The 26297-nt window shown below is 39.9% G+C and overlaps 1 protein-coding gene across 2 annotated transcripts in view; it reads left to right on the top strand.

Moving 5' to 3' along the window:
• Window positions 1-26013, top strand: part of LOC111845325 (polypeptide N-acetylgalactosaminyltransferase-like 6) — a 133056-nt gene extending 107043 nt beyond the window's left edge. For both annotated transcript variants that reach the window (XM_023814658.2, XM_023814659.2), the window contains exons 6-13: window positions 605-790; window positions 3262-3445; window positions 15530-15647; window positions 18239-18346; window positions 19304-19525; window positions 21902-22018; window positions 24213-24362; window positions 24936-26013. In XM_023814658.2, coding sequence (XP_023670426.1) covers window positions 605-790; window positions 3262-3445; window positions 15530-15647; window positions 18239-18346; window positions 19304-19525; window positions 21902-22018; window positions 24213-24362; window positions 24936-25103 — 1253 coding nt within the window. In that variant the 3' untranslated portion in view covers window positions 25104-26013. The remainder of the gene's footprint in view (window positions 1-604; window positions 791-3261; window positions 3446-15529; window positions 15648-18238; window positions 18347-19303; window positions 19526-21901; window positions 22019-24212; window positions 24363-24935) is intronic.
• The last annotated feature ends 284 nt before the right edge of the window (window positions 26014-26297 follow it).

The raw sequence follows: 26297 nt of genomic DNA, 5'->3' as shown, positions 1-26297 counted from the left end.
AAGTAGAGGTGCATACCTCCTTCAGTGCCAATACGGCATATGGCGGATCTCATTCAACCTCAGCCCTTCATCATGTTACCGAAGTAATTACTAAGTCTACACATGGGCAGCCATTATCTGTTGTAATTCAGATACTAATTAGAATGTCCTCTTAAACCTACAGGACTTCAGAACTGCAGCTGCAAGCACTCATATATAAATATATATATAAAACAAATAAACCTTACAAATAGGTCAAAGTATTTGGTGGATTTTCTATATTTTTGTGACAAGAAACATGTAATTGGAGTCTTTATTGTTTCACGACCTGGGAGATTTGAATTTCTCATTTACAATCACTTCCTCTGTGTAAACAGCCATCTGGCAAAGTATTTGGATTTTCAGTTCGATAATCGGTAATTAAACGTTGACAGAATTATTCAAGTGAAGCTGCAGTATGGTGTTTATTTAAAGTAGCTGTCATTGTTAAAATACATTTTGTTTACTGATTAAATTGACCTTTAAATATGCATCTACAATGCAGGATTTTCTAATGTTTTAATTCTCTCTATTTGCACGGCAATGTAGAAATGTTACATTTGTCGTCCATGTTTTCCGTGTGTAGAACATCTGAAAGCACGACTGGAGGAGTACATGACGCAGTTTCCAAAGGTGAAGATTGTCAGGACAAAGAGGAGAGAGGGGCTTATTCGCACTCGCCTCTTGGGAGCCACTGTAGCAAAGGGAGAAGTCTTAACCTTCCTGGATTCCCATTGTGAGGCTAATGTGAATTGGCTGCCACCTCTGCTTGGTAAGTCAGAACTGTCAGGTGAGATAAGAGGCAGCTAATGCTGGGAGCAGGTGTGCGGGGAGAATCATTGTTATTAACCTTTCCCATCAGGCATTGCTTCTGCTCACACTGGGCACTTGCTTATTTTTCAGTAGTTTATCATCAAACAATGCAATTATATTTCATGCATAAGTATTTTGTTTCTGTATTGTTTAGCTCTCATGAACTTTTGTAGCTGGTTTGGGGGAAAAAATCGTTACACTTATTTAAGGAGTACATATTTACAGGTATAAAAAGTAACTATTCAAATACTAAATATATTTGAGATTAATGTTTGGCAGTTAGTTGTAACATATTTTTAGAAGAAGGCTACAACCGGTGTAACACGTCCCTTCAGAAACGCCACTGAAATCTATGGCAGTGGAAAAGAATCTCTAGAATATGTAGCACGTGAAGTGGTAGAGAAACAGATTGCCCTTCACGAATTCCGGGAAAGCAGGAAGCCTAAGAGCTTGCACACGGTCCTCTTTTCATCAAGGGTTACTTACAGCATGAAGGCATTGGATTGGGTGAGCTGGGTTTTTATTAATAGTTCTGATCATTTCTTGCTAAAATGAAATACAGTTCCAAGAGATGAGTGGGTTTTTGTCCATAAATCCCGCACACTCATAAGTGTATTATAGTAGTCATAATTAGCTATATGTCATGCTTTCTATGGGAAAACATGATCCAGTTTGGCACCAGTAATCAGCTTTAGTTCCTCGAGAAGCATTTCAACGCAAGGACATTTTTTATTTCCGTTAACTAACCCTGCCTTGTCTATTCTTTGTCTTGCAGAGACCAAAAATTTTATTTGTCTTGTATTGTCATATTGTCAGTTCACATTCAGTTTTGTAGGTAAATTTATAATATTATAAACCAGTTATAAAAAAGATTTTTTATTTTTTTTACTGGGCGATTTGTATTGTGTGTGTATATATTCAAGGTGGTACTTGAAGAGACACATTCACATTACATTTAGTAGACACTTTTATCTAACGTACAAGAGGTGTCAGAGTGCAGAGTCAGCCAGCGTCCCACAGCAACTGAGGTTAAGGGCCTCGTTGAAAGGTGACTGCTCTCTGTCAGCTATGGGATTTGAACTTGTGACCTTCCACTCTCATGGCACAGATTGCTAAACGGCACAGTCACAGATATTAGACATTATATATTAAACTGTAATTGTTAGTCGTTGAATATAAAATGGTAAAATATGAAAAGGAATGACTGTTTCCTATAAACTTTCTGCTTTTTCATCAACAAGAAACCCTGCTAAGCTGTGATTGTATACTTTGTTCTTCTTTTTTGTAGTTTTCCGTGTATTTATTTGAGATGCGGTAAAATGTGAAAACAAAAGATTGACTCTCCCTTGCTGCGTGATCCATTTTAAGCTACTTTGCAAGACCATTCAGAATGTGGCATATGAGTCTGCATATGAGTATTAGCATATAATTACTTCATTACATTGATAAAACACTTGTTTGGGCCAGCATGTGTCCAGTCCGTCAGAGATGTATGAAATTTGAGTTCAAATTAATCAATTAATCAGCAAATGTATCAGTTTAAAGCATATAAATAAGTATGTTTTTCTGGAGTCATACATGCATCTTAGATTCTTTAGGTCCTGAAGTATTCTAGATCAGGGGTTCTTTGCTTATTTAGTCTCAGGACATTTTTCCTAGATTATTAAGTTATAACCCAAATTAATCAAATATCAAATAAAAAAATTTGAACCAAATATATTTCACAAAACATGCTGTAGTAATAGGAATATTACATTGTGTAGTAACAGTCACACAAATAGTATCACTGGTTAAAAACAATTTCAAAATAATTCAATAATTCAATTGCGACCAAACAATTGAGAAGCAGGGTTCCAGACCTTTACTCTTCCTATGCATGTATCAGGTCCATAAATCAATGGAAAAAAGTTAGCTACATGTAGTAAACATTTTCTAAACAAAGTAAAATTAATCCATGCTAATACTTATATGTACGTCAATTGCTTTCTATAATATGTTCATTTCAGTGTTTTGCACCATGTTGCCATTTGCAGCAAGTGCCTGCTTATGTATTGCTTACCAGGGGTATACAGCAGGTGATACTTTCAGGTCCAGTGGGTGAATCTCTGCCTCATTCACAGAGGCCAAGGGGGTGACAGATCTAGGACAGCGGTGGTGCTGAATGACAAAGATATAGATGGTCGAAGTTTGGCCGGCCTCGATGGAGCGAGCCTACTTTGAAGCCCCGTAATTGTTTCTAATCACTGACCAGCTGCACCAAGTCCAATTTCACATGGCAGCTGTGCTTGGGCGCTCTGAGAGTAAGGGTGGGGGGGCTGGGGGTCCCAGACACGACACAGCCACTTCTGCTTGTCCCCCATGAGGCCGACATGATGGATGAGCCCATTCCACAGTGCTCTGAAACGTCCCCCACCGTCATCTGCCCAACAGACCAGATTGCTCAGAACTCCAAGACCATCGTCTGCCCAATGATTGACGTCATCGACCACAACAACTTTGGGTACGAGGCACAAGCCGGGGATGCCATGAGGGGCGCCTTTGACTGGGAGATGTACTACAAGCGTATCCCCATTCCGCCCGAGCTGCAGGGCGTTGACCCCAGCGACCCCTACGAGTGAGTACACAAAGTCAGGAGGCCTGGAACTCCATTTCACACCTGCAACAGGTCACAGAAAACTTGCCCAGGCACCACAGGATAATGTGTGCAGTCCAGACTATCAAGGTTACTGTATTTCAGTTTAATTCTCTCTGAAATATCTGTTTGATGACTCCCTTCTAATCCAGGACAGTCCGGATTTACTAGATTACCTACAGCAGTGTTTCTCAAACCAGTTTTCGAGGGCCCTCAAGACCTTCCGGCTCCAAGTAGCAAAAATGAGGACCATCAGGGAGTCCCCAAGGGCTGGGTTGAGGAACATTGAACCAGAGGGATTCAGTAGATCATCTGTGCCGAAAATGAGGTGCTGGAGCAAATGCCTTTAATTGTAGCTTCTAGAAGCATGCTGACTTGGAGTTAAGACAAAAATCTCTCAACTTTTACACCACAATATTCATAAAGAGAAACATCATTTAGCCTTACTAAGGACCAAACTATGCTTTACTGAACCGTTTCTTTTATTGGGTTTTCAGTTGGGGTGCTTACAGTATATGATTTTAGGATGACCTCCAGGTCTAACATGGACTTGCTGTTGTGCTTTAGCTTACTGATGGATGATGCAGTACTGAGCAGTGTATCTTTAGCTACGCAAGCCCTGCTGCCTGGGACTTGGCTCTGACATAGGAGGGCCCGGGGATTTTTATGATTGTCCGAGCATAGCAAGGTGTGAACTCTTCAGCTTGGCATGGAAACCGCCCCGTTTTGCCACCACGTTAAACACCTAGTGGGCAAATGTGTGCAGAATGTTCTCCTATGGCATAGTGAGAAGTTCTTCTTCTCTGTACAGGTGCATAGCAACCTTACATAAAATATACACAATGGAGACAGTTGCTGCACTGCATGGTAAAATTATACAACTGATGCAGCCACTGCTAATATGCATACCCTTTCCGGGTGGGGTGGTAAACCAAAAAGCTAACCGATTTTGAAATACCACATAATTAACCAGTTACAGTGCCCTCCACAAAATGCTAATAATTGGCAAAAAACTCAATGAAAAATACCTTTATAGTTCTTTAGGTTGATCTCACACTCAAATCCCCATGGACCATTAACTGAGAAGATTTTTCTCTCAAAATACATGTCACATTGCTTATTGCAACCCTACAGTACGTTTAATTAATAACAGCAACGAGTCTTCGCTTATAATGCTGGATGAATTTTTTATCAGGTCCATAAGTTCATAAAGTTAGATCCATGTAGTATACATTTTCTAAACAAATTAAAATACATTTATGCTAATGCTTGTACAGTATGTACAGGTAGTTCTGGACTTTATGAGCTAATTCATTCCAAATTATTGCTCGTTACATGTTGCCTTTGGTTCCAGGCAAAACATTTTTATCATAAATTTTTGCCAAATAAACAAACACAAACATATTAATAGAATTAGCATGCAATCAAAAATATACAGACATATAAATAAAGAAATCCTTGGAGAAAAACAAAAACCAACTTTGCTGCAATTCTAACATTCACAGTCAGTTTTGGTCACTTTGATATTCAGCAGGTGAGCTGTTTTGTTTTTCTTCCTGTATCCCATTCTGAGATGGTGCAGATCCCTCACAAACAGCACGTAAGATAAACCTGGTGTATTAACGGGATCAGGCTGGGTCGTGAAACAAAGCACAAAATCGTGCACCATCGTAAAATATGCCGCAATGTGTAATGTTGCACATGCGCAGACATGCAAGGTACAAACTGCGCATGCAGAGTCAGATGTTTCACAAAGCAAAGCTGAGTCATGAACTCAAAAATCGGGAGCTCAGAAAGCGAGAACCACCTGTATATCACTTTCCATGACATGGATTATTTCCTTCATACAAAATATCTCCTGATCATTCAGGACCTTGTTTGTAGACTCTCCCTGACAGATGATAGGTGCAGTCAAAGCCAGGGGACTGGGATGGCCACTGCAAAAGCCAGTGAAACCAGGGGACTGGGATGGCCACTGCAAAAGCCAGTGAAGCCAGGGGACTGGGGTGGCCACTGCAAAAGCCAGTGAAGCCAGGGGACTGGGGTGGCCACTGCAAAAGCCAGTGAAGCCAGGGGACTGGAATGGCCACTGCAAAAGCCAGTGAAGCCAGGGGACTGGGATGGCCACTGCAAAAGCCAGTGAAGCATTCCTTTTGTGGATACAGAGGTACCATTTTAATCATTGTCCTGCTGTAAGATTTAGCAGTGACCCAGTCTTAACCTCCTGGCAGTGACAGGCAGATGGCGCTCTAAAATCTCCTGATATTTGACAGAGACCATCATGCCATGTATACTAAGACGATTTCCAGAGCTTTTGGAAGAAAAACAGCCCCACGCTATCACATCTCACCATCATTCGTCACAGTGGAGATTAGGTTCTTCATTTATTTAAGGCTTAATTTTATTTAACCACAAAACTCACTTGCTATCAAAATTTCACTAGTATTTAGTGAACTTCAGATGCTTATGTCTGTAGTTTAACCTCAGCAAAAGCTGTCACCTGTGCCTTGTAGGTTTTTGGCAGAAGTAACTAACTGTCACAAAGAATGTGCCGAAATAGCATCATCTCAGCTCCAATTGTTTGAGACTTTTTAATTATTGCTCTAATAGTGGAAATGGGTATTTTCAAGCGTGCAGCTATTTTTAAAGCCATTGCCTGATTTATGTAGGTCAATAACCTTTTGTCTCATTTCATTTGTGTATTCTTTGATCTTAATGTTAATTAGATTTATTAGGTTTTGCACACGAGAATTCTTTTGCGGCACCAATAAATGTGACACATGTTTTTTGAAAAAAATGTTTAACTTCTATATGAAGATTTCTTTCCTTTGAATAACTATCACATCAGTGCAAGGTTATAGTTCTCTAAAATCAAGCTAATGAGCAATTAAAGGCCCTTTTTTCATAGCCTTTTTTTGATCATTTTATTAAGGATGCTAGTGATTCTGGAGAGCACTGTATATTATGATTTGCATATACTTTTAAGTGTACATATGCATCTAGTCTAATTGTAAGTTAAAATGAATATCAATTTTAGCCATTTTATTTTCTAGAAAACTGGCATAGAGTATTTTTAATCAAATAAACTAACCATTGACTTTGTCCTCACATGTTCATTGTGATAATGACTTATAAAGGGTGCTTAAAAGGAAAAGGAGGGTGATGCTTTTTAAAGAACTTGTTACACTTTAATTTATGTCTGATCTGACATGCTGTGAAAGCAGTACAAATTCTAGGGAGGTTAAGTGACGTTTACCTAAAGCTGTAACACCTGAAGCTGTATCTAGCACCCCCCTCCAGAAATGCACCTATTAGTTCACCAACCCCACAACTAGTAATGCTATCCTGAATACAAGAGCATATCTTATGGCGTGTCCAAATCCATCTCGCTGCTTTACAGCGGAAAACCCCGACCTTGCGCCAGCACAAGGCGGGAAAGGGTTTTCCAAACTCTCTTAATTATTTGTGTTTTGGGCGTAACAAGCAATAAACCAATCGCAATGAGGCGTCACCTCACCTTTAAAAGGCAGCGGTGCATGATCTACTGTAGCTTGCTGTTACAATGGCGCGTTTGTCGGGTCATCTACGAGAGCAGCACTGTTCCACCGAAGCCTTTCGGGGTGAAGCAGGCGTGGGATGAGGTAGCGGTGAGTGTGTTCTCGTTTATTGGCATCACCAGATCATCCGCACGGCGCCGAAAGCGGTATGATGATGTCAAAAATAGAGAAAACAGACGCTCGCTGCTGAACGAGATCAGCGGCTGCGAATGGGCACTTAATTATTGTCTATTGTGTTTTTATTTTTATTTTAGTGTGCAATTCGCAAAATATAACTAAAAATATAAAAGTGCTATCTTTGTTCAAACAAAGCCTACAGTTATTAAGGTGTTTTAAAATGTTAAAGTGTATTAGGCAATCGGGCTGTTATTTTTCTACTTTTTTCTAATTTAGATTCCTTACCAAGCTACAGACGATTCAGCTCTTGCCAGCCGATCCCTCCTTGCCCGCGCTGCTGCCGGCATACACTCCTTTGTTGGCATCGGCACATGCAGTTCAGTTGATTCCAGTTCAATTCAGGCCTTCTAAAGTCCTCTGATGTGTCCTTATTTATGTCCAACAGTCATCCATCACACGTGGGTATTACACAACATACAACACGCCACAAAGAATGCCGCGACCTTCTGAGGGCTGCATTGTATTGTTCCACCTGACTTGTGTTTTATTGAACAGTATGATTACAGTACGTGAAATAACCAGCTGTGCTCTATAATAAAACGTAACGAGCATTGTGCACTCGCATATTTCTAAAACGTTTAATAATGCGCCACTGATTTTAGACGTGGTTTTTGTTGGTCAAAAGCGTACTGACATTGCGCTCCGCTTTGCCTCATTTGAAAAACACCACTCCAAGTAGTGGAATGCGGGCGCAAAATCATTCACTATTTTCGTCGTGAATATGAGCAATGCGCTGGTACGAACTAGCAAAACCACTTTGTGTTGCGCTTTTCAAAGGTGGAAAACAGAGCCCTCAGTCTGTTATAGGAACTTGATGGCATGAGTTGTGTATCTGGGTGTATATACTGTAGCTTACATGGTTGCAGAAAATATATAGTATTTTGGTTCAGTCTATGTTAATGCCGTTTTCTTTTAATTGAGCATTTTCTTTTGGTATAAAAAAGAATTCAAACTATCTTCATTTTGTGATGAAATGAATTCATTTCTTAAGAGAAATTAAAACGATTCATTATTGTAATTTGTTTAAATATCCAGTGATGTCTTTTGTTTTGTAATGAAATTGATGTCGTTGGAAGCACTCTAAAGACAGCCCTCTGATCGACATATCCTGTTTAAAGGTCTCACAGAATAGCATTTTGATATAGTATTGAATCCACTAAAAAGAGACATTGGGTACACATATTATATTCTCAAAAAAGAAGTTTGTAGTGATGATTCATGGACCTGTCACATTGTGACCACATTCTCTGTTAATCCAGTTGCCCTGTATAATCACTGTAAACTCACCGTGTGTGTTCCAGAAGCTGGACGTATTGGCTCTGCATTATCTGCTGTATTCACTTGGATAGTATATTACCATTCACCATCTGCAGGGTGTGATACCCCAACGACTCAGTACTTGGCTCAGTATCAAAAGCATGGCTTTATTCGGCGTGATCTACCCGTTTCAAACAGTCTCTCAGACACACAGAGCTCGAATCCTGCCAGCTACTCTGGGTTCCCAACGCTGCTTTTGAAAAGCTGCCTCAAAGTCAAGATGTGTGAGAAGTCACATGGAAAGTCAAGCTGACTTTGTTGTTCGCTTAAGGTAACCAAGGACAATTTGCTGTTTGTTCAGCCAGGGGCACATCTCAGTCGATATGATAATTTAGCTACTCTTATTAAAGACTTTAGCTCTCTTATTGGGTTTTCAGTAGCTGGTTATCCACTCGAGGTCATGGTCATGCAGACACCTATCGGAAACATATTGGATGTGAGGTGCATTCTACTCTGGACAGAATTCCAGCCAATCACAGGGTGATTTCACACGTAAGCTCACACACTAAAGGGATTTTAGATCCAGGAATTCCGCCAGGCAGCACATCTTTCAATTGCACCCATCGCAAAAGCATGTGACCATGAGGAGAACGTTTAAACTCCGAACAGAGAGAACCATGACTAGAATTGGACTCAGATCCCAGAAACTTTCAGACATTAACACTTCCACCTGAGCCAACATGTCACTTTTCTCTTTTGTCTTTTCCTGCAGGTAGAAAGTGGAACAGTGGATAGTAATTGGAATAGGCTACAGCTGACTTAAGATATTATTAACAGCAAGGGCAGAACCCTTTGAATTTGTCAGGGCCTGTGTGTGAAGGTGATGTGACTGACTCACAGCATCAGCCCTGTTCAGTTCCCACCCAAGGAGTGTGTTCTTGTATGTTCTCCAGTTATTAATGGGTTTCCTTACTTACATTTGTTTGTTTGCTTCCTTGCTTTGTTCATGTATTTATTTTTATTTCGGAATCCATACAGATACACTCTCATTGCAGTAAAAATAATCGGACGGCATCTCTCAAAGCTGATGCAATGACCTTTTGTGGAATGAAGTGCTTGTAATTGATATAATTCCATAGCTATTCTTCAGCACTCGGACCAGAACAGCTCCAAGTAACTGCAACAGATCCTGGTAAAATGAGAGCACAAGACTGCATACTGGGGGAAAAAAAATCAAATGTTCCATAATCTCCATTCTGCAGCCCTTTCCAGTGCTTCATCTTTGGAGCAAACAGCTCATCATCCTTTCAAAGCTTGGTCACACTTCAGCTCCTGTTCTGTTACCGTCCACATCTGCACTTCAGAGGGCTGGAGCCCGTGTCATGATGAGCTCAGGTTCATGCCTTGCTGGCTTAGAGAGGCCATCTTCAGGGCGGCTCATTAGCCAGCGCGCGACAGTGTGCTGGATGCACCAGTTAATTAGCCTACGTGCTTGTCCTGCTTCTCAACCTAAAAACTCATCTTATTGATTTCGGTGCTCTTATATAAGCAATAGCTACTCCTCATGAGGGTATAATGTAAAAACAAGGACACCCATTCCTTACAAATTGATGTGCCAGCAGATTTAGGCAACCCAGTAGCCATTTAGACCATATTGTCATCATTGTATCTCTTGACTCTTGTTAAGGTGTCTCTTAAATCATTTGTAATTCCGTATACTGTATAGGCAGTGCCCATCCCACTTATGGATAACTCATACTTACAAACTACCATAAAGGCTGTTATATTACAAATCTGATTTAAATACAATGGTTCGTAATAACAAATGCAGACACTATTTTGTGGCTTCAGCGGTTCATTGACTTGAGGTACAGTACAGTACCGTATGCAGTAATATTTTATTTTTACTGTATATTTGGTATTGTTATGCACTGTATTTTTGTTTTTCCAATTTACCCACTATTCCACTTAATCACAGACGTAGGTGACAGATCTTATTCGTAACCTGGGACTGCATGTACAGTTGTGGGATTTTACATAAAACTGCAAAAACTAAACAATGTGTGCATTTAAGGGTTAGATCTTCTGCAAATATTGGATCAGAGTAGCTAACATAAATCTAAAAGTGGTCCCCAATGACGTGTGCGGGGCTAGCTGATGACTAGTCTCATTTATTTGTTTTAATTACTAATGATGTATGCATTCAAATACTTTGGGGGAAAAAAAGAAGACAAACCAAATGTGCCCTGATCAGATTGTCAAGCAGCTGGCATGGTGAAGTCTGGGAATTCAAATGCTCTGTGTCATCACTGCTGCTCTCAGTCTGAGCCACACTCACCCAGCTGCTCCTCTTTGATCAAACACGGTTATTCGCTTTTTTTTTTTTAGCAGGAAGTGGTTCAGCATTAGCTGATTAGCAGCATCAGGGTCATCCACTCATTTAATTTGTTTTTATGGTACCATTGAAGCTGCAGATTTTACCAACAGGGCCTTCAAAGTTGAAAGTTGCTGTTTCTGCTACTGGCTGCTGTATAATCGCCATAAATGGATAAACACCGTGTTTATTACAGCAGTGTATTATGAAGCATTACAGGAATGAAAGCTGATTTTATGGCTGCATCTGCTCAGGGTGAACCTTAAACTTCACATCTTATTGCTAGTTGATTGTCTTTTTTCCACGGGGAACTGTTGTGCAGTTGTCACTTCATACCAAAGCAGTTATGCCCGATATTTACATGTGCAGAAGCATCCACTGATCCGTCCGTCACACATTCATCCGTCTTCCGTGCTGCTTATACAGCACAGGTTCACAATGGACTGGAGAAACAATTAAATACAAATCTACAAATCCATGTCACATATGCTAGAATAGTATTTATGTGGATTTGAAATCCTTGGCTTTCTTCTTGTCCCTCTGCCATATAAGATTGACTTGGGTGTCTTGTCTGTCTCATCTGTTGATTCCTGTTGTCCTTTAAAAGTGAAGATCACTCTTACAGTGACATTCTTCACCAGCTCGCAACCACAGAGGGACAGTTCAACACATTGTGTGGCTTTCCTAAATTTAGTTTCATTAGGCTTTCTAAAATGGGATTGAGCACTTTTTTTCTGTTCTTCCTCATTTTGTTGAGGTATAACTAGTTTTGTTAGTACAATATACTTGCATTAGCCATAGTAAGTAGGATATTTTGAATTTATGTATTTGCTTACTAATATTGTTTTCCTTTGATAATAATCTTCACATTACTTTGCAAAATCCATTTAAGAACATTTTATTGTGGAAAAAAGTGCATTTTAAGTGAACTAATGAGCCATGATGCTTGAAGTGCTCCTCTTAGTGTGTTAATTGGGGTGAAGAATAGGTTACAGGATATGACTATTAAACAGGCAACAGTCACGGGCATGCCTACCAAAGCAACCGTCTGTCTTCTACTAAAACATGGTGTTTTCTTCATTAAAGGTACTTTCTGAAAGTTGTTGAAATACGTAACTGTGTTTTTTTTTCTTTCTTTGCTAGATTGCTGCAGTTTGCAGATAATGCAACATTCAGAATGGGGACATTCAAGGCTAAAACTCTATCAATGTAATTATGTGTAGTTTCAAGAAACTTGATTATAGTTCTTTTAAGATATAAAACCACAACTTAAACTTACAATGGTAATAAGACTTTATGCTAATCTTGCAACTTAGATGCAATTGAATGAAATAGGCATTTTAAAAAAAAATTAATTTAAATTAAGTGCACACGTGATGTTTAAGAAGACTTAATCAGTATAATATTATTGAAAACTGTCTTTAAATTGAAAAGAGGAATATTGCTACAAACTCCAGGTTCTTGAGAGCAACTAATTTGCTTTTACCCCTGGGTATGGTGTTAAAACTAATTGCTGTACTTGGAGATAGAGTACTTAAAGAGTAAATTAGCCTCCAAAAAGCTGTATGCATGCAGGCTTTTATAAGGTTTTTATAAATAGCATGAAAGAAGTGAATGTAATGCTTACCGCACAAAAAACTTTGTATATTGGCATTATTTCAAGGAAATAAGAACTGTCAGATAAATTCCCTTAATGTGCCCTGCGGTGGGTTAGTGCCACATCTTGGGCTGATCCCTGCCTTACTTCCATGCCGGACCCACTGCGACCCTAAATACAACAAGTGGATAAAAAAAGAAAAAAACTGGATGAATACTTTGTGAAATAAAGGAGAAATTTACTTTGTACACGTCGTTTAAGTCCACGGTAGGTGCAAAGCATATTCTGTGTTTTACAAAAGGTTGAAATCTATAATGAAGAATTGTACTGTCTCAGCATAGAGTAATAAAAAGCCTTTGTGTAACAAATGATGAGAATCTAACGACTGAAGGTTACATTATAAATATATGTAATGTGTCTTTCTTTCTTATACGGTATATAGCCAAGGTCATATAAATGTGGTCTATGAATTATGCAGAAATGTGTCTCATGCATTAATTACATACTGTAGAATGTACATTATTATGATGTTGTACTGACTGTATGCTGCGATAGAATAGGTATAGAATGCAGCTGACAGAGTTCTTACTACAAATGACGTGTGTGAGCATATTATTCCCGTACTTGGCTCCCCAGTAGCTGTCTGTAAAGTCTGGAGTAGAATACCAATGTTCTTCTGCTTGTTACTCATCTGCTCGTCCCATAGATTCCACGGCTGTTACCCTAATATCATGTTTTATAGCCCTTAGCCCTATTAGCATTTCCATTCTATGCTTTTGTACGGCTAGAAGTTCTGCGGCCCCCAGTCACCTTGGTCCGTTCCCTAGGGTCCACCTGGTAAGTATTGCTGAGAGGGGGACGGAGTACCCCCCAGTATATTTTGTCAGGAGTGAGGGGCCCCGATGGTAGATTTTGGGGCCCCTTTAAACAGCTGGGCCCCCTCAATGTACATCAGGAGTGAGGGGCCCCGATGGTAGATTTTGGGGCCCCTTTAATCAGCTGGGCCCCCTGAATCTGCGTCAGGAGTGAGGGGCCCCGATGGTAGATTTTGCGGCCCCTTTAAACAGCTGGGCCCCCTCAATGTACATCAGGAGTGAGGGGTCCTGATGGTAGATTTTGGGGCCCCTTTAAACAGCTGGGCCCCCTGAATCTGCCATGGACTCCTTGCCCCTCTGACACCCATGCTTGTGTGCATCCTCTGCCTCTAATCTTAAATTATTTTTGAGGATGTGACTGACAGACACACCCAAGTCCTGTAGACAAAAGATAACACATAGATTAATTTAGAAGGAACACCCATGGCAAACCTAGATTGATTTAGAATGGTAATCTACATTCTGTTTCGCTAAACAGTTACTTAAGGTTAGCACTGCTGCCTCACAGCAAAAAGTTCCTGGGTTCGGTTCCGGGTCCTTTCTGGGTGGAGTTTGTGTGCTGTTCGCGTGGGTTTTCTCCGGGGGCTCTGGTTTCCACCCGCAGTCCAAAAGTGTGCAGGGTAGGCTGATTGGTGAGTCTAAATTGGCCCTGTGAGTGTTGCTTCCGACTGTCTGCCTCCTGAAGGCTGGTGCAGAAGACTGAAAACCTGAATGCATTCTTTGGAGACAGTCTGTGAGTGTGTTTGATTCCATACTGCTGCAGTAATAAATCCTTCTGTGACCTGAACCTTTTTTTAAAACTTATTCCACAACATTACCATGGTGCTATAGCCATCTTAACTAGGGTTATTTTGTGGTACGCACGACTAGCTCTGCTTTTCTGTAACTGTTTATCAGCAGAATAGCTTGCATCTCTGGGCCCCTGGATGCTAAGCTAACAGATCGTCAACTAGACCGAGGCAGTCAGGGTGCACCGGTGTCTATAGCGTGGATTCACATGTGTCTGCAAGGCAGCCGTCTGCAGGCCACACTCACAGCCCTGCCTCCATCCGCTGGATCATTGAACCATAATTGCTTGACCCTTTGTTGCTGTTTCCCAAGAAAAGGCAGGCAACCAATTTAGAGTACTTTTACAATTGCACTGCTTATTTGTACTTTCTATAGACACTATAACCCAAACACCTTTACTTTAAGGGGTCAGTTTCCCCAAAATTGGCATTTTAGGTGTCCTCTGCTTGTTTTTGTGTTATTCCTTTTTGGGAACATTTACTGCCAATACTGTAGTCTAATTTGTCACTAACTTCTTCAGTTGATTTACTAACTTAAAATACCATGCATGAACAGTTCTCATGTCCAGTAGAGAAGACCCTATACACTGATGGGTACCATCCAAGGTACCTTTTCTTTCTTTATGTTTCTGTTAGTCTGTTGCAACAAATACACAGAGAAAACTACAGTGTTTACCTGGTATAACCTCTAGCCACTGGCTGTTTCAGAAGGTGATTACATTGGGTAACAGCCTATAATGAGGGCCTATCTGTGTATGGCATTTTGATGTAAAGCTGTTTAAAATGATTGCATAAATGAGATTGCATCCCAGGAGGTACCATGAACAATATTATATCCAGGAAAGGCTAGAAAAACATTAAAGCATAAATGCATAGCCTCGCCCTGCATTATTTACATTAAGTGTACTTTGTTACAGGGAATAAGAGCAAATGTTTCATCCATCCTTCTTCCAGTTCCTTCAGTAGTAAGAGGCATGGGGGGCCTGCAGCATATTGCAGAATGCATGGGGACACCCTGGACGGGATGCCAGCCAATCGCAGGGCACGCGCACTCAATGGGCAATTTTGAGATGCCACCTGACATACGCGCAATGTTCATTGAACCGCAAGAGCAGTGATTCCCGATCCAGTCCTCAGGGCGCTGCAGACAGTCCACGTTTTTGCTCTCTATAAGGGAGCTGGGAGAGAGCAAATACATGGACCTTTTGTGGATCCCAGAGGACCGGGTTGTGAAGCACTGTGCTAGGGGAAGAGCGATAAAGGAGAAAACATACAAAACTCCTCACACAGAGAGCAGTGGCAGGAATCAAACCCCCTGACACGCTCAAAAATAACATCACCTGTCAGAAAGCCTCTATGATCTGCTGACACGTAAAGGAGGCTATTGGTCTTAAAGATGCAAATTCATCCTCTCTGTCTTCTCTGTTGTTCCCATCCTCAGGTCGCCAGTGATGGCGGGAGGCCTCTTTGCAGTCAATCGCCAGTGGTTCTGGGAACTTGGAGGCTACGACACAGGATTAGAAATTTGGGGTGGAGAGCAGTTTGAAATCTCCTTCAAAGTAAGCTAATCCAGGATTGGTTTTTCCTCTGAGCTAAATTGAAAAACTTCTTCCAAAGGGAAAGGAACAATTTCCAAGTGAATAAGCTGTGTCAAGACCTAGTTCTCGAAAATTGGTATTGGTGAGGTTTCATTTCACTTGACTATAGTATGTAACGGCTCATTATTTTAAGCAACCTTTGTCAATCACTTTGCATGCTTAGGATTTAAATAAATCTTAATAGTAATAAAACTTGCCATACCTACAATGAATCCAATTATTCACCTAAGTTGTACCTTTCAAAAGGTCCTGTGCACTGTTCATAACAAACAGCGGTGGCTGATAAAGGTCCTTAATTCTGAACCAGATTTAATATTTTAGCAGTTAAAAAAAAACACTTCAGTTATAAAGGTCTGTGAAAGAAGTATTTATTTTGCCTAATATTGCACCAATTTACCCTCTATTATGTACTTTGTGTTTGAATGGTTTGCAAGCATGGTAACAAACATAATAGTTCAAATGTTGAATTCCTCGAGTCAGCTGATTTTATTAGTATTATTATTATTATTATGCTTCCTAGTGGCAAATTTTAAGGTTTCAAAAGTATTGGCTAATATTCACTTTCAGTAGTAAAAGTGTAATGCTTTACATTAACTGCACCTCTTCGTGATACATTCATTATGCATTCATAGAGCATTCAGTGCACCTTCATAATGTACTAATAAAGCATCTGTAGAACATTCATAAGCAACATGTAAGTATAGCTTAACATCCTAATATCCTGTACCATACATTAATAGCAAACATCATAACATAATAATTAGCATAATTTTAATAAAAACATATAATGTTTGTTATTAATGCATAGTACGGCTGTTAAAGTAGGCTAGGATGTTAAGGTATACTTACATGCTGTTTATGTGCTGTGAATGCTTTATAAATCAATTATGAGGGTGCACTGAATGTTCTGTGAATGCTTTATAAATCAATTATGAGGGTGCACTGAATGTTCTGTGAATGCTTTATAAATCAATTATGAGGGTGCACTGAATGTTCTGTGAATGCTTTATAAATCAATTATGATGGTGCACTGAATGTTCTGTGAATGCTTTATAAATCAATTATGTGGGTGCACTGAATGTTCTGTGAATGCTTTATAAATCAATTATGAGGGTGCACTAAATGTTCTGTGAATGCTTTATAAAGGCATTAAGAAGGTGCAGTTAATGTAAAGTGTTACCAGTAAAAGATGCAATCCTAGTGATATTTTCTTTAAAATAATGCTGATTAGTTTAAAATATATTTAATTCGCACTAATTAAGTGTTTTCTTCTGCCAATGGTTACGTGCTTGAACCAGGTTGTGCATGTTAAGCCGTTGTACATTAAGTATGCCTGATGTCTTTTTTTCTTCTATTGTAAACACATACTTTCTCCAGCAGGTATAAAATCAATATGACATCCTAAATTAATATTTATAGAAGATTTTATTGCCTGGATGAAACATTGAAAATTCTGTAAAAACCAACCTCTAAAGTTAATGAAAGCCAAAATATAAGGCAATCCTGAAGCCATAGCTCCCCCATCTGTTAAGTTTGTGATACTACAACGTCTCTCACACAGACGTGAAGCATGATTGAGTTATTAAAATTTGTCCATGTTGTCTTATGGTCAACTTTTTCTTTTGTAAAAATCATTCATCAGTGCTGAACTCTATATTGAAGACATATTTGTCATAGAAGATGCCTCGTAGTTTTGCCTGCTGTGTAGTAGGGGGAGATGCTGTAGAAGATACAGGAATTTCTGAGGAAATGAAAACCTAAAATGAAAAAATTATATTTGACAGTGCATGTAGTCTAGGGATCGGCACTAAAATGAAATCCCATTGCCTTCTACCTGTCTGGGACCGACATCAGAAATGAAGTACATTGCAAAGGATATTTAAGGAGACGCTGAAAACAGTGACAGCCAAAAAGATATGAACCCCGGACAGACATGATTGATTTCACATCTGACAACCACTATTTTTGGAATCTTGTGTGACTTAAGCAGAATGCTACTAAAAAAATCAAACTTGTGTTTTTTAATACATCCAGCCAGAAATCAATCCGATACAAGCCTGCGGAGAAACTCTGCCCCGCGGGCTGCTGCTCGAGCATCGGCTGAAGTGCCAGGGAGAGTACGGAGAGTCCGCTCAGTGTGGCACGCCGAAATGCCCCTTGTATAAGGAGGCTTTCTCACATCCTGCCTTTTTTGGAGAAAAATGGCACAGACTGACCCACCCCAAGCTTGCTGACTCACTCTTAAGCTATTCCCAGGATTATGGTTAGACAGCGACCCCCCCCCCCTCTCTTCTGTAGATATCTGTGGTATATTTTGGTCAACAATGCAGTCGTTTAGTTTCTGTAATCCAACCTTTGAACCGAGTCACCACAGCAAATTCCTCAGATATGTAGTGTCCCTAGCGATTAAAGATTTTTACTCAAATTGAATGAGTTTGCTTGGTGTTGCCAGGAGTGCAGAATCATCATTATCTGTCGGGAGACGCTCTCGGGGGGGGGCTCTTACAGTGCACCGGCTTGCGATGTGACAGTGATGTCATTGTTGTTCTCAGGTCTGGATGTGTGGAGGCACGATGTATGACGTCCCTTGTTCCAGAGTGGGCCACATTTACAGGAAGTATGTCCCCTACAAAGTGCCTTCTGGCACCAGCTTGGCAAGAGTAAGTGTGCATGGGATGTGAGGACCCTCGTGGTGCTTTGGTTCCTTACAGTGACCTTTGGAGGTTTACTGAAAGCTGACCAGTACTGCTGCCTGTTTTGCTGTTCAGCTGGTAAAGAGACAAATCCATTCATCTCTCTAATTCATAACCCTTTAAGTACAGACTCAAAGTTCCAGATAAATGTGAATTTTTACAATGATTATTATTGCTATAATTAATAAAACGAACATTAGTTTGACTTCTTAATTTAACTCGTAGAGTTATGAACCTGACGGGGGTGGTTAGCCCTGTTGCCACACACCTCTGGGACCAGGGTTCGAGTGCCCAGCATGGCTCTGTGTGGGGAGTTTGCAGGCTTTCCCTTTGTCATAGGGCTTCTTCTGGATACTCCAGTTTCCCCCCCACAGTCTAAAAACATGCTGAGGCTATTTGATGTTACCAAATTGCTCGAAGGTGTTCCCTGCAAAGGGTTGGTGCCCCATCCTGGGTTGTTCCCTGCCTTGAGTCCACATCCTCTGGAGTCCCTGCAACCCCGGATCGGACATGTGGTTACTGAAAATGAATGGATGGAATATTGAAACAGATTTATCTTTAATTATTTCATCAATGCTTCCAGTACTTCATTATTTGGACAATGATTTGACTATTTGTATGCATTGATTGGAATCTCTTACCTAACTGCCAATGTATTTTTATTTTTTTTCATTTTATGTTGCAATTTCCAGAAACAGCACTAGATGCTGCTTCCAATGAATTAATAGTATTAGCATAAGATAGTATTGCTGAAAAGGTCAAAAATGAACATGAGTCCTGGATATTGAGTACAGATGTCATTTCCCATGTATTAGCAAAGCTTTTGTGCAAACCCGGTGAAATGTTCTAGCTCAGAGCAGCGACTCAGGCCCATTGGACACTGTGGAAGGCAGACATGTTTGTAGCCACCTGTTCTGCATTCAGAACCTGAAGCGCGTGGCAGAGACATGGATGGATGAGTACACGGAGTTCATCTACCAGCGTCGGCCGGAGTACCGGCACCTCTCCACCGGCGACCTGACAGCCCAGAAGAATCTGCGTAAACAACTCAAATGTAAAGACTTCAAATGGTACATGAGCAGTGTGGCCTGGGACCTGCCCAAGTATTACCCTCCCGTGGAGCCTTTGCCTGCAGCTTGGGGAGAGGTAAAGCTTTTCTATCATTTATATATATATATATATATATACAGCTGCGGAAAATATTATGAGACCACTCTATCTTTTTAAAGAAATCCTGCTTTTTTAAAACCTCGATTAATCCTGGTTCTGCTGGCTGAAGGCTAAGCTAAGTAGCAGATTGCTTCCGGGTTCAAAATTTCTAAGACCACAGTACACAAGAATAAGGTGAAGCAGGAGAAACTGGGAACGACCAGAAACCAGGCAGGTAAAGGGCGTAAGAGACTTCCTAATGGCGGAGATGACTGTTAACTTATCCGACAGGTTCTCATGAATCAGAGGGTGACATCAAGTGACCTTCAGAAGGAACGGGAAGCATTAAGTGCAGGTGTGAGTTGCACTGCTAGGACAGTTTGTATCAGGCTCCTAGAAGCAGGACTGAAGTCCCACAAAGCAAGGAAGGAGCCCTTCAATGAGAAACAGAGAAGAACCAGGCTGCAGTTTGCAAAAAAAAAAATGTACAGTATATATTATTCACAGACGCCCAACCCTAAATTTTGAAATACATGAAACAAAAACTTGTGCTGTAGTTTCTGAATTTTTTCCACAGCTGTATATATTTTTTTTAATCGATTTGGACAGGGGCACCAAATACCACATATTGTAGGGAGAGCGTCAACTGGTTAGTGACAAACTTTAGCAAGGAAGCATCACATACCTGTGTAAATTAGAGAAACCTGTTAAACTAGTCCTAAGTATGCAAAGGTCAAAGATCTGTGTTGCATGGAAGTGACTGATATAACCACCTCATCTCCAGCTACACGCCTGGCTGTGATATGCAGATCGTCAACCTTCCTCTGTGGTCAGGTGCTGGCCCTTCTGGGTTCCCAACAGTACCTGAGCTTTTTTCAAGTGTTCTAGATTTCCAGTGCAGAGCAATATCGTTGTGTATTTTTGGCAGAGTCACTTAAGTCACTTTACAACCACTCATTTTCTACAAACACTTAACTGATTCAGGTTCCTGGAGTCTATCCCAGGACACATACAAATCAGGGCCATTTAGAAACATCTATTCACTTAAACTTAAATGAAGTGAAATGAAAACTTGGATGTATATTTCATTCTGATTATATATGGTTTTATATGTATGCCGTATATCGAAAAAAGGCACAAGCGATATGCTAACATGCTAACATTATATAAAATAGTGAGGTTCTAAGTAAAATCCCTGGTGCCTTTTTTATAGTACAATTGTGTCAATTTGTACAGAGACATCAACCACCACATATTGTTGGGAGAGAGCCAATTGGTTGATAACAGACTAGCAAGGAATTGTCACTTCTCTATAAAAATAAGAGAAACCTGTTAAACTAGCTCTAAACTAGACTAAACTAGTTTGCAGGTGGGGCAGTCAGTAGACCTTGGTCCCCTAGACTTGTTTCTTCTCCCTCTTTCCATTGTCTTCTGGAATTCGTTCCTTCTCTTCATTTCAGTTTCCTGCATCATTTTGCATAAATGACGCAGCACTGGATCACTGCAGATCCTTGTCAGGTGCCTTAGGGGTGACTGTGTTGTGAAAGGTGCGGCGCTATATCAACAAGCATTGAACTGCTCGCAGTTAAATTGCTACAGCATGTGTTATTTATGCTGTATCACAAAAACGTTTTGTAACAGCATGAAAATAGGTGCACATTTGAAGTTACATGTCTGCTTGTGTTACAGATATTGACTTTTAACTCTGTTACAGACTCAGGTGGACTAACAAATGTTCACAGGGTGCTTCATAAGGGCTGTCAAAGACAACCAGTGCTGTATGCCAGTTACATTCTTCACCGCAGGAAACCACATTAGAGATTGGGACTATTAATTTACTCCATTTCCAAATCCAGTTAGCATTTTTGTTTTACAAAAGAACATTCTATGGGCTACAGTGAAATATATACCTTACTAAGCCAGACTTCTGCATTCAAGCATTGTCAGACTTTCAGGCTTGACCACATTCACAGGAAGTCTGATCTGGCACGCTTTCATACTTTAGACTACTGTGTAGGAGTTGGGTATGCAAATCTGTCCAAATATAGAAACAAAATATGCATAGTGTCAGACTGAAACAATGTTGTGAACCATTAATGTGAAACTGTTTTACCGTGCATTATTTTTGAAGATTTAATACCTGTTTTAGTCAAAGAATACAAATTAAAATTAGAATTAGAATGAACTTTATTGACCAAAGAGGGAAAGTCTGGAATAGCATAGAGAATGTTTACTGATGATGCTACAATAAATTTGTATTATTTGGTAATATAAATGTATTATTTCATGAATCTCACTGGCAAATGGTTTACTAATGAAGAATGTTTACAGCTACCTCTGGATAATCTCATGTCTGCTGTACTGTGTTTTTAGATCCGTAATGCTGCCTCTGGCCTGTGCATAGACAGCAAACATGGGTCTACGGGCACAGAGGTGAGGCTGGATGCGTGTTTAAAGGAAGGAGCAGAACGTACATGGGCTCGCGAACAGGTAGGCGGGGGACTGTGTCTTTAACACGCTGCCATTTTTCACGTTGCAGGGAGTAAAACATAGAAATGTAGACAGACAGCCAGCTAGACAGACTGATCACACATACATACATACATACAGTTATGACCAAAAGTTTTGGCACCTGTGCATTCCCTTTCTCCCAGGAAATTGTTGCAATTATTCAAATGTTTATTTGTTTTATTTGCAGTGGAACAATACGAAAAAGCAAAGGAAAAAAAGTATCTTTAAGTAAACATATCTTTCCACATGGAACTCCAGAAATGGACTGGACGAAATTATTGGCACCTAATATATGGTAGCACAGCCTTTAGTAATAATAACTGAAATCGGTCACTTCCTGTAACAATGAATGAGCTTCTTACACCTATCTGATTGAAATTCAGGCCACTCTTTTTTCCAACTGCTCCCGGTTTCTCAGATTTTAAGTGTACCCTCTCGCAGCTGCGGTTCTGAAATCTATCCACAGGTGTTCTGTGGGATTCAGATCTGAAGTCATCATTGGCCACTTCAGAACTCTCCAGCATTTTGTCTTAAACCATTTCTGAATGCTTTTTTGAAGTATTCTTTGGGTCATTATCCTGCTGTCAGATCCACAACCTCAGACGAAGACCCTGCTTTCTGGTGCTGGGCCCTACATTGCTCTCCAAATTTTTTTGGTAGTCTTCAGATTTCATGATGCCATGTACACAATCAAGGTATCTAGTACCAGGCAGCTAAGGAGCCCCAAAATATATGTGAACCTCCACCATGTTTGACCGTGTTCTTGTCTTTGAAGGCCTCATTTCATCTACTGTAACAATACAATGATGTGCTTTCCCAAAAAGCTCTATTTTGGTATCATGTGTCCTCAGGAGTTTCTACCAAAAGGATATTGGGGTCCTTAGCTAAGTTTTGGCAAACTCCAGACTGGCTTATTTACAATTCTGTGTCAACAGTGTAGTCCTTTGTCCCCTGTAATAGCGTCCAATTTCATTCAGATAGCGACGGATAATGCAAGCTGACACTTGTTCTCTGTGTCTGCAGGTTGGCTTAAATTTGTCTGGAAGTTGATAGAGGTTCTCTACCTTTCGAATGATCCTTCATTCCAATCTTCCATCAATTTTCCTCTTCCATCCATATTCAGGGAAGTTAGCTACAGGAGTTTAGCCATGGGCTGTAAACTTCTTAATGACGCTGCACACAGTGGACACAGAAACACTAAAATCTCTGGACATGGACTGGTAGCCTTGAGATTGTCCCGTAGATTGCGCTTTCCCATAAATATGGTTCTCAAATCCTCAGAGAATCTTTGCGCTTCTTTCCTTTCTCCATGATCAGTGTGGCACACGCAGACACAAAGACTGAGTCAACTTTTCTCCATTTAAATTGGTTGCTAGTGTGACACCTGCATTTCCAGCACCTGTTACTTGCCATATGTGAGTTTAAATATAATTTAAAAGCAGATCACATTATTCAAATCCAGTTATTTCTTAGAATTTTATCCAGTCCATTTCTGGAACTCTGTACGGGATGATATCAGATTTGACTTTTTTCTCTCCTCTTTTGTGTTCCACATACCAACAAAATAAATAAAATAAATATTCCAATACCAACAAAATAAATAAATATATAAAAATTTGAAATTGCAACAATTACCTGGGAGAAGCAGTGTATTTTCTGAAAGGAATGCAAGAGGTGCTGGTATTTTTGGCCATGACTTTTCATACATATGTCAATAATGTAATTGATAAATTAAATTAAAATTAATGACAAACTCTGCTGTGTAGTACTCAGGATCATTTCCTGTGTTGTAGAATAAGATGTTTCTGTTTTCTTTTCCTGAAACATTCACTCCTGGTGAACACATTGTGAGCAAAAGGAATATATTATCATGCTATATACTAGTTAAAACAATAAGCCATAATCGTTGTGGTAAAATAACCAGACCTAGAAAAATCTCAGGTGTTGAAAGTGAAAATCCTGTTTTACTCAGGCAAATATTTAACTCAAACGATGCTGCATTTTCCACACTCTACCAAAAACTGCTATAAACCTGTTAAAAAGAATCGCATGAATTACCTCGGTGTTAAGTTGGTGAACATTATACTGTATAGACAGATGTTGAAGAATTCTGTTTCTTTGCTTGTTTGTTTGTTCGTCTGATTGATTGTGTGTTTGGGGGAATCTACATTAGATCTTCACTTTCGGCTGGAGGGAAGACATCAGGCCAGGAGATCCCATGCACACCAGGAAGTTTTGCTTGGATGCAATTTCCAGCAGCAGCCCTGTAACGTTGTATGACTGTCATGGCATGAAGGGTAACCAACAGTGGCAGTACAGGAAGGTACAGTACTCTGAGAGCAACGGCATTCAGTTTACCCTTAAATGGAGCAATTCTGCTCTTGAAGACCATCGAAAGTATTATTACCTGAGTGAACAAACATGACGTTATGCATATATTTGACATTTCAGTTCTATTGCTTTTCTTTACTGTCCTGATAGGAAATATTTTTGTTGTTCTGGTACATTTCTAAATGAGAATTACAAAGATGAAGACATTTTAGTATGTTTGATACGAATATAAACACTCAAATATTTAATAAAACTATATAGTAATCGATCCAATGCATTTTTTATGAACACATCAATAAACAATTCTCCAGAACCAAAGTTATTTGTTGAAGCAAAGTTCAAAACTAATCCAGAAGTTCATGCACTGGTGACTTTTAATGCCGTAATGTTAAAAATCAAATCACATTACATCAAATAATTGCCACATAGCTAGAATGTTGCTACATACATAATCCTGATTAAAAACATTATACTTCCTGAATTTCCTATCCCAGAGCAATCAGTGGGAGATGACGCTTTCACTCGTGATGGTGTCATTACAGTGGTCCATTCCGTTTTGCTGCAGGATAAATCTCTGTATCATCCCGTGAGCGGAAGCTGCATGGACGGCAGCCCTAGTGATAAGAAGATTTTCATGAGTAAGTGCAACCCACAGTCAGAGACGCAGAGATGGTACTTCCAGCACGCGAATGCGACCATCCTGGACAAATTCAGTGGGCCCACAACCTCCTAGGGGTCCCTGGTCATCCCAGACGGAGAAGGCCAGCTCTCGTCGGCATCAACAACATGGCTGGATTCTCCTTCCCTCAGGATCTCTTCTAATGTGAAAAGATGAGTTTGGATTTGCACCTTGCTGGCCAAGGACGCATAAATGCATGAGGCTCTCCCAGCTTGAGGGCTGATTCTGCCCCTGGCATCAGAACTGGAAATGGCAGACTTTGAGAGTGGCTCAGATTTAGAAAAAAAAGAACCTTTTTTTAGTCACTTATGCAAAGACTGCATGTAAGCTTCTGCCTCTGAAGTGTTGACTTTGTGTTAAAACTTTTTTATCAGTATTCTTTTTATTATTCTTGTTCTAATAATTCATTATTTGAAATTTTTGTCATATTTTTTTACAGAAAATGTATATAGAGATCTGGCGTCATCATCACTACAATCAATGCTATTCTTGTTATAATTGTGAAACGGTACCAAAATGCAATAAACTGGTTTAAACACCAAGCAAAGTCACACGAGAGTGCATTTTATAGCCTTTACTACGCTTTAAGAGAACTTTCAAAATTCTTTTTTGTTTAGGGTTATTTTATATGTACGTAGAGAATATGTAAAGCAATGTTTGCGGGCGGCCCCTAGCCAAAAATTTAATTCCAGGGGGATCTGGCAAATTTATAGCAGGGGTTCAAACTCCTTACTTTACTACTTGACCACCCTGGTCAGGAGCAAAGAAAGTCCTGGGGGGGCGGGGCTTTCAAACCCTTAATTCTATTGGGTGGCTACGTGCCTGGTTAGTACTGATGAATAAGATGAGAGTTTTCATTTTTGCTTGTGTGTCCTGGTGATTTCTTTCGTAGTGTGTTTGGTAAGATACATAATAAAGCCCACAGCAAGTAAGGCACCACAACCAACATAAATCCAGAGAAATTCTAGGATAGATCGAGGTGATACATGCAATTTTTTCAAGAATGGTTACATGACATTCGGGAGTTTAAAAAAAATATATATTATTATTATTCTCGATGTCATATTTTTACTCAATACTACTGTGGTATGAATTTAGATTATTCTTGGAAATTAAAACTGAATAGTAGCCCACTGGTTAATAAGAAAACAAAATGCATGTCAGATTACATTTTGAACTGAAACATTTCTGCTTGTGTATGTCTTGGGGGGTATTCAGACAATTGTATCTGTGGGAAAATAAAAGTGC

This window comes from Paramormyrops kingsleyae, chromosome 12 (genome assembly GCF_048594095.1).
Source record: "Paramormyrops kingsleyae isolate MSU_618 chromosome 12, PKINGS_0.4, whole genome shotgun sequence".
In the NCBI taxonomy this organism is placed as follows: Eukaryota; Metazoa; Chordata; class Actinopteri; order Osteoglossiformes; family Mormyridae; genus Paramormyrops; species Paramormyrops kingsleyae.
The sequence above is the reverse complement of the archived record's forward strand: the minus strand, read 5'-3'. Positions and strand labels throughout refer to the sequence as shown.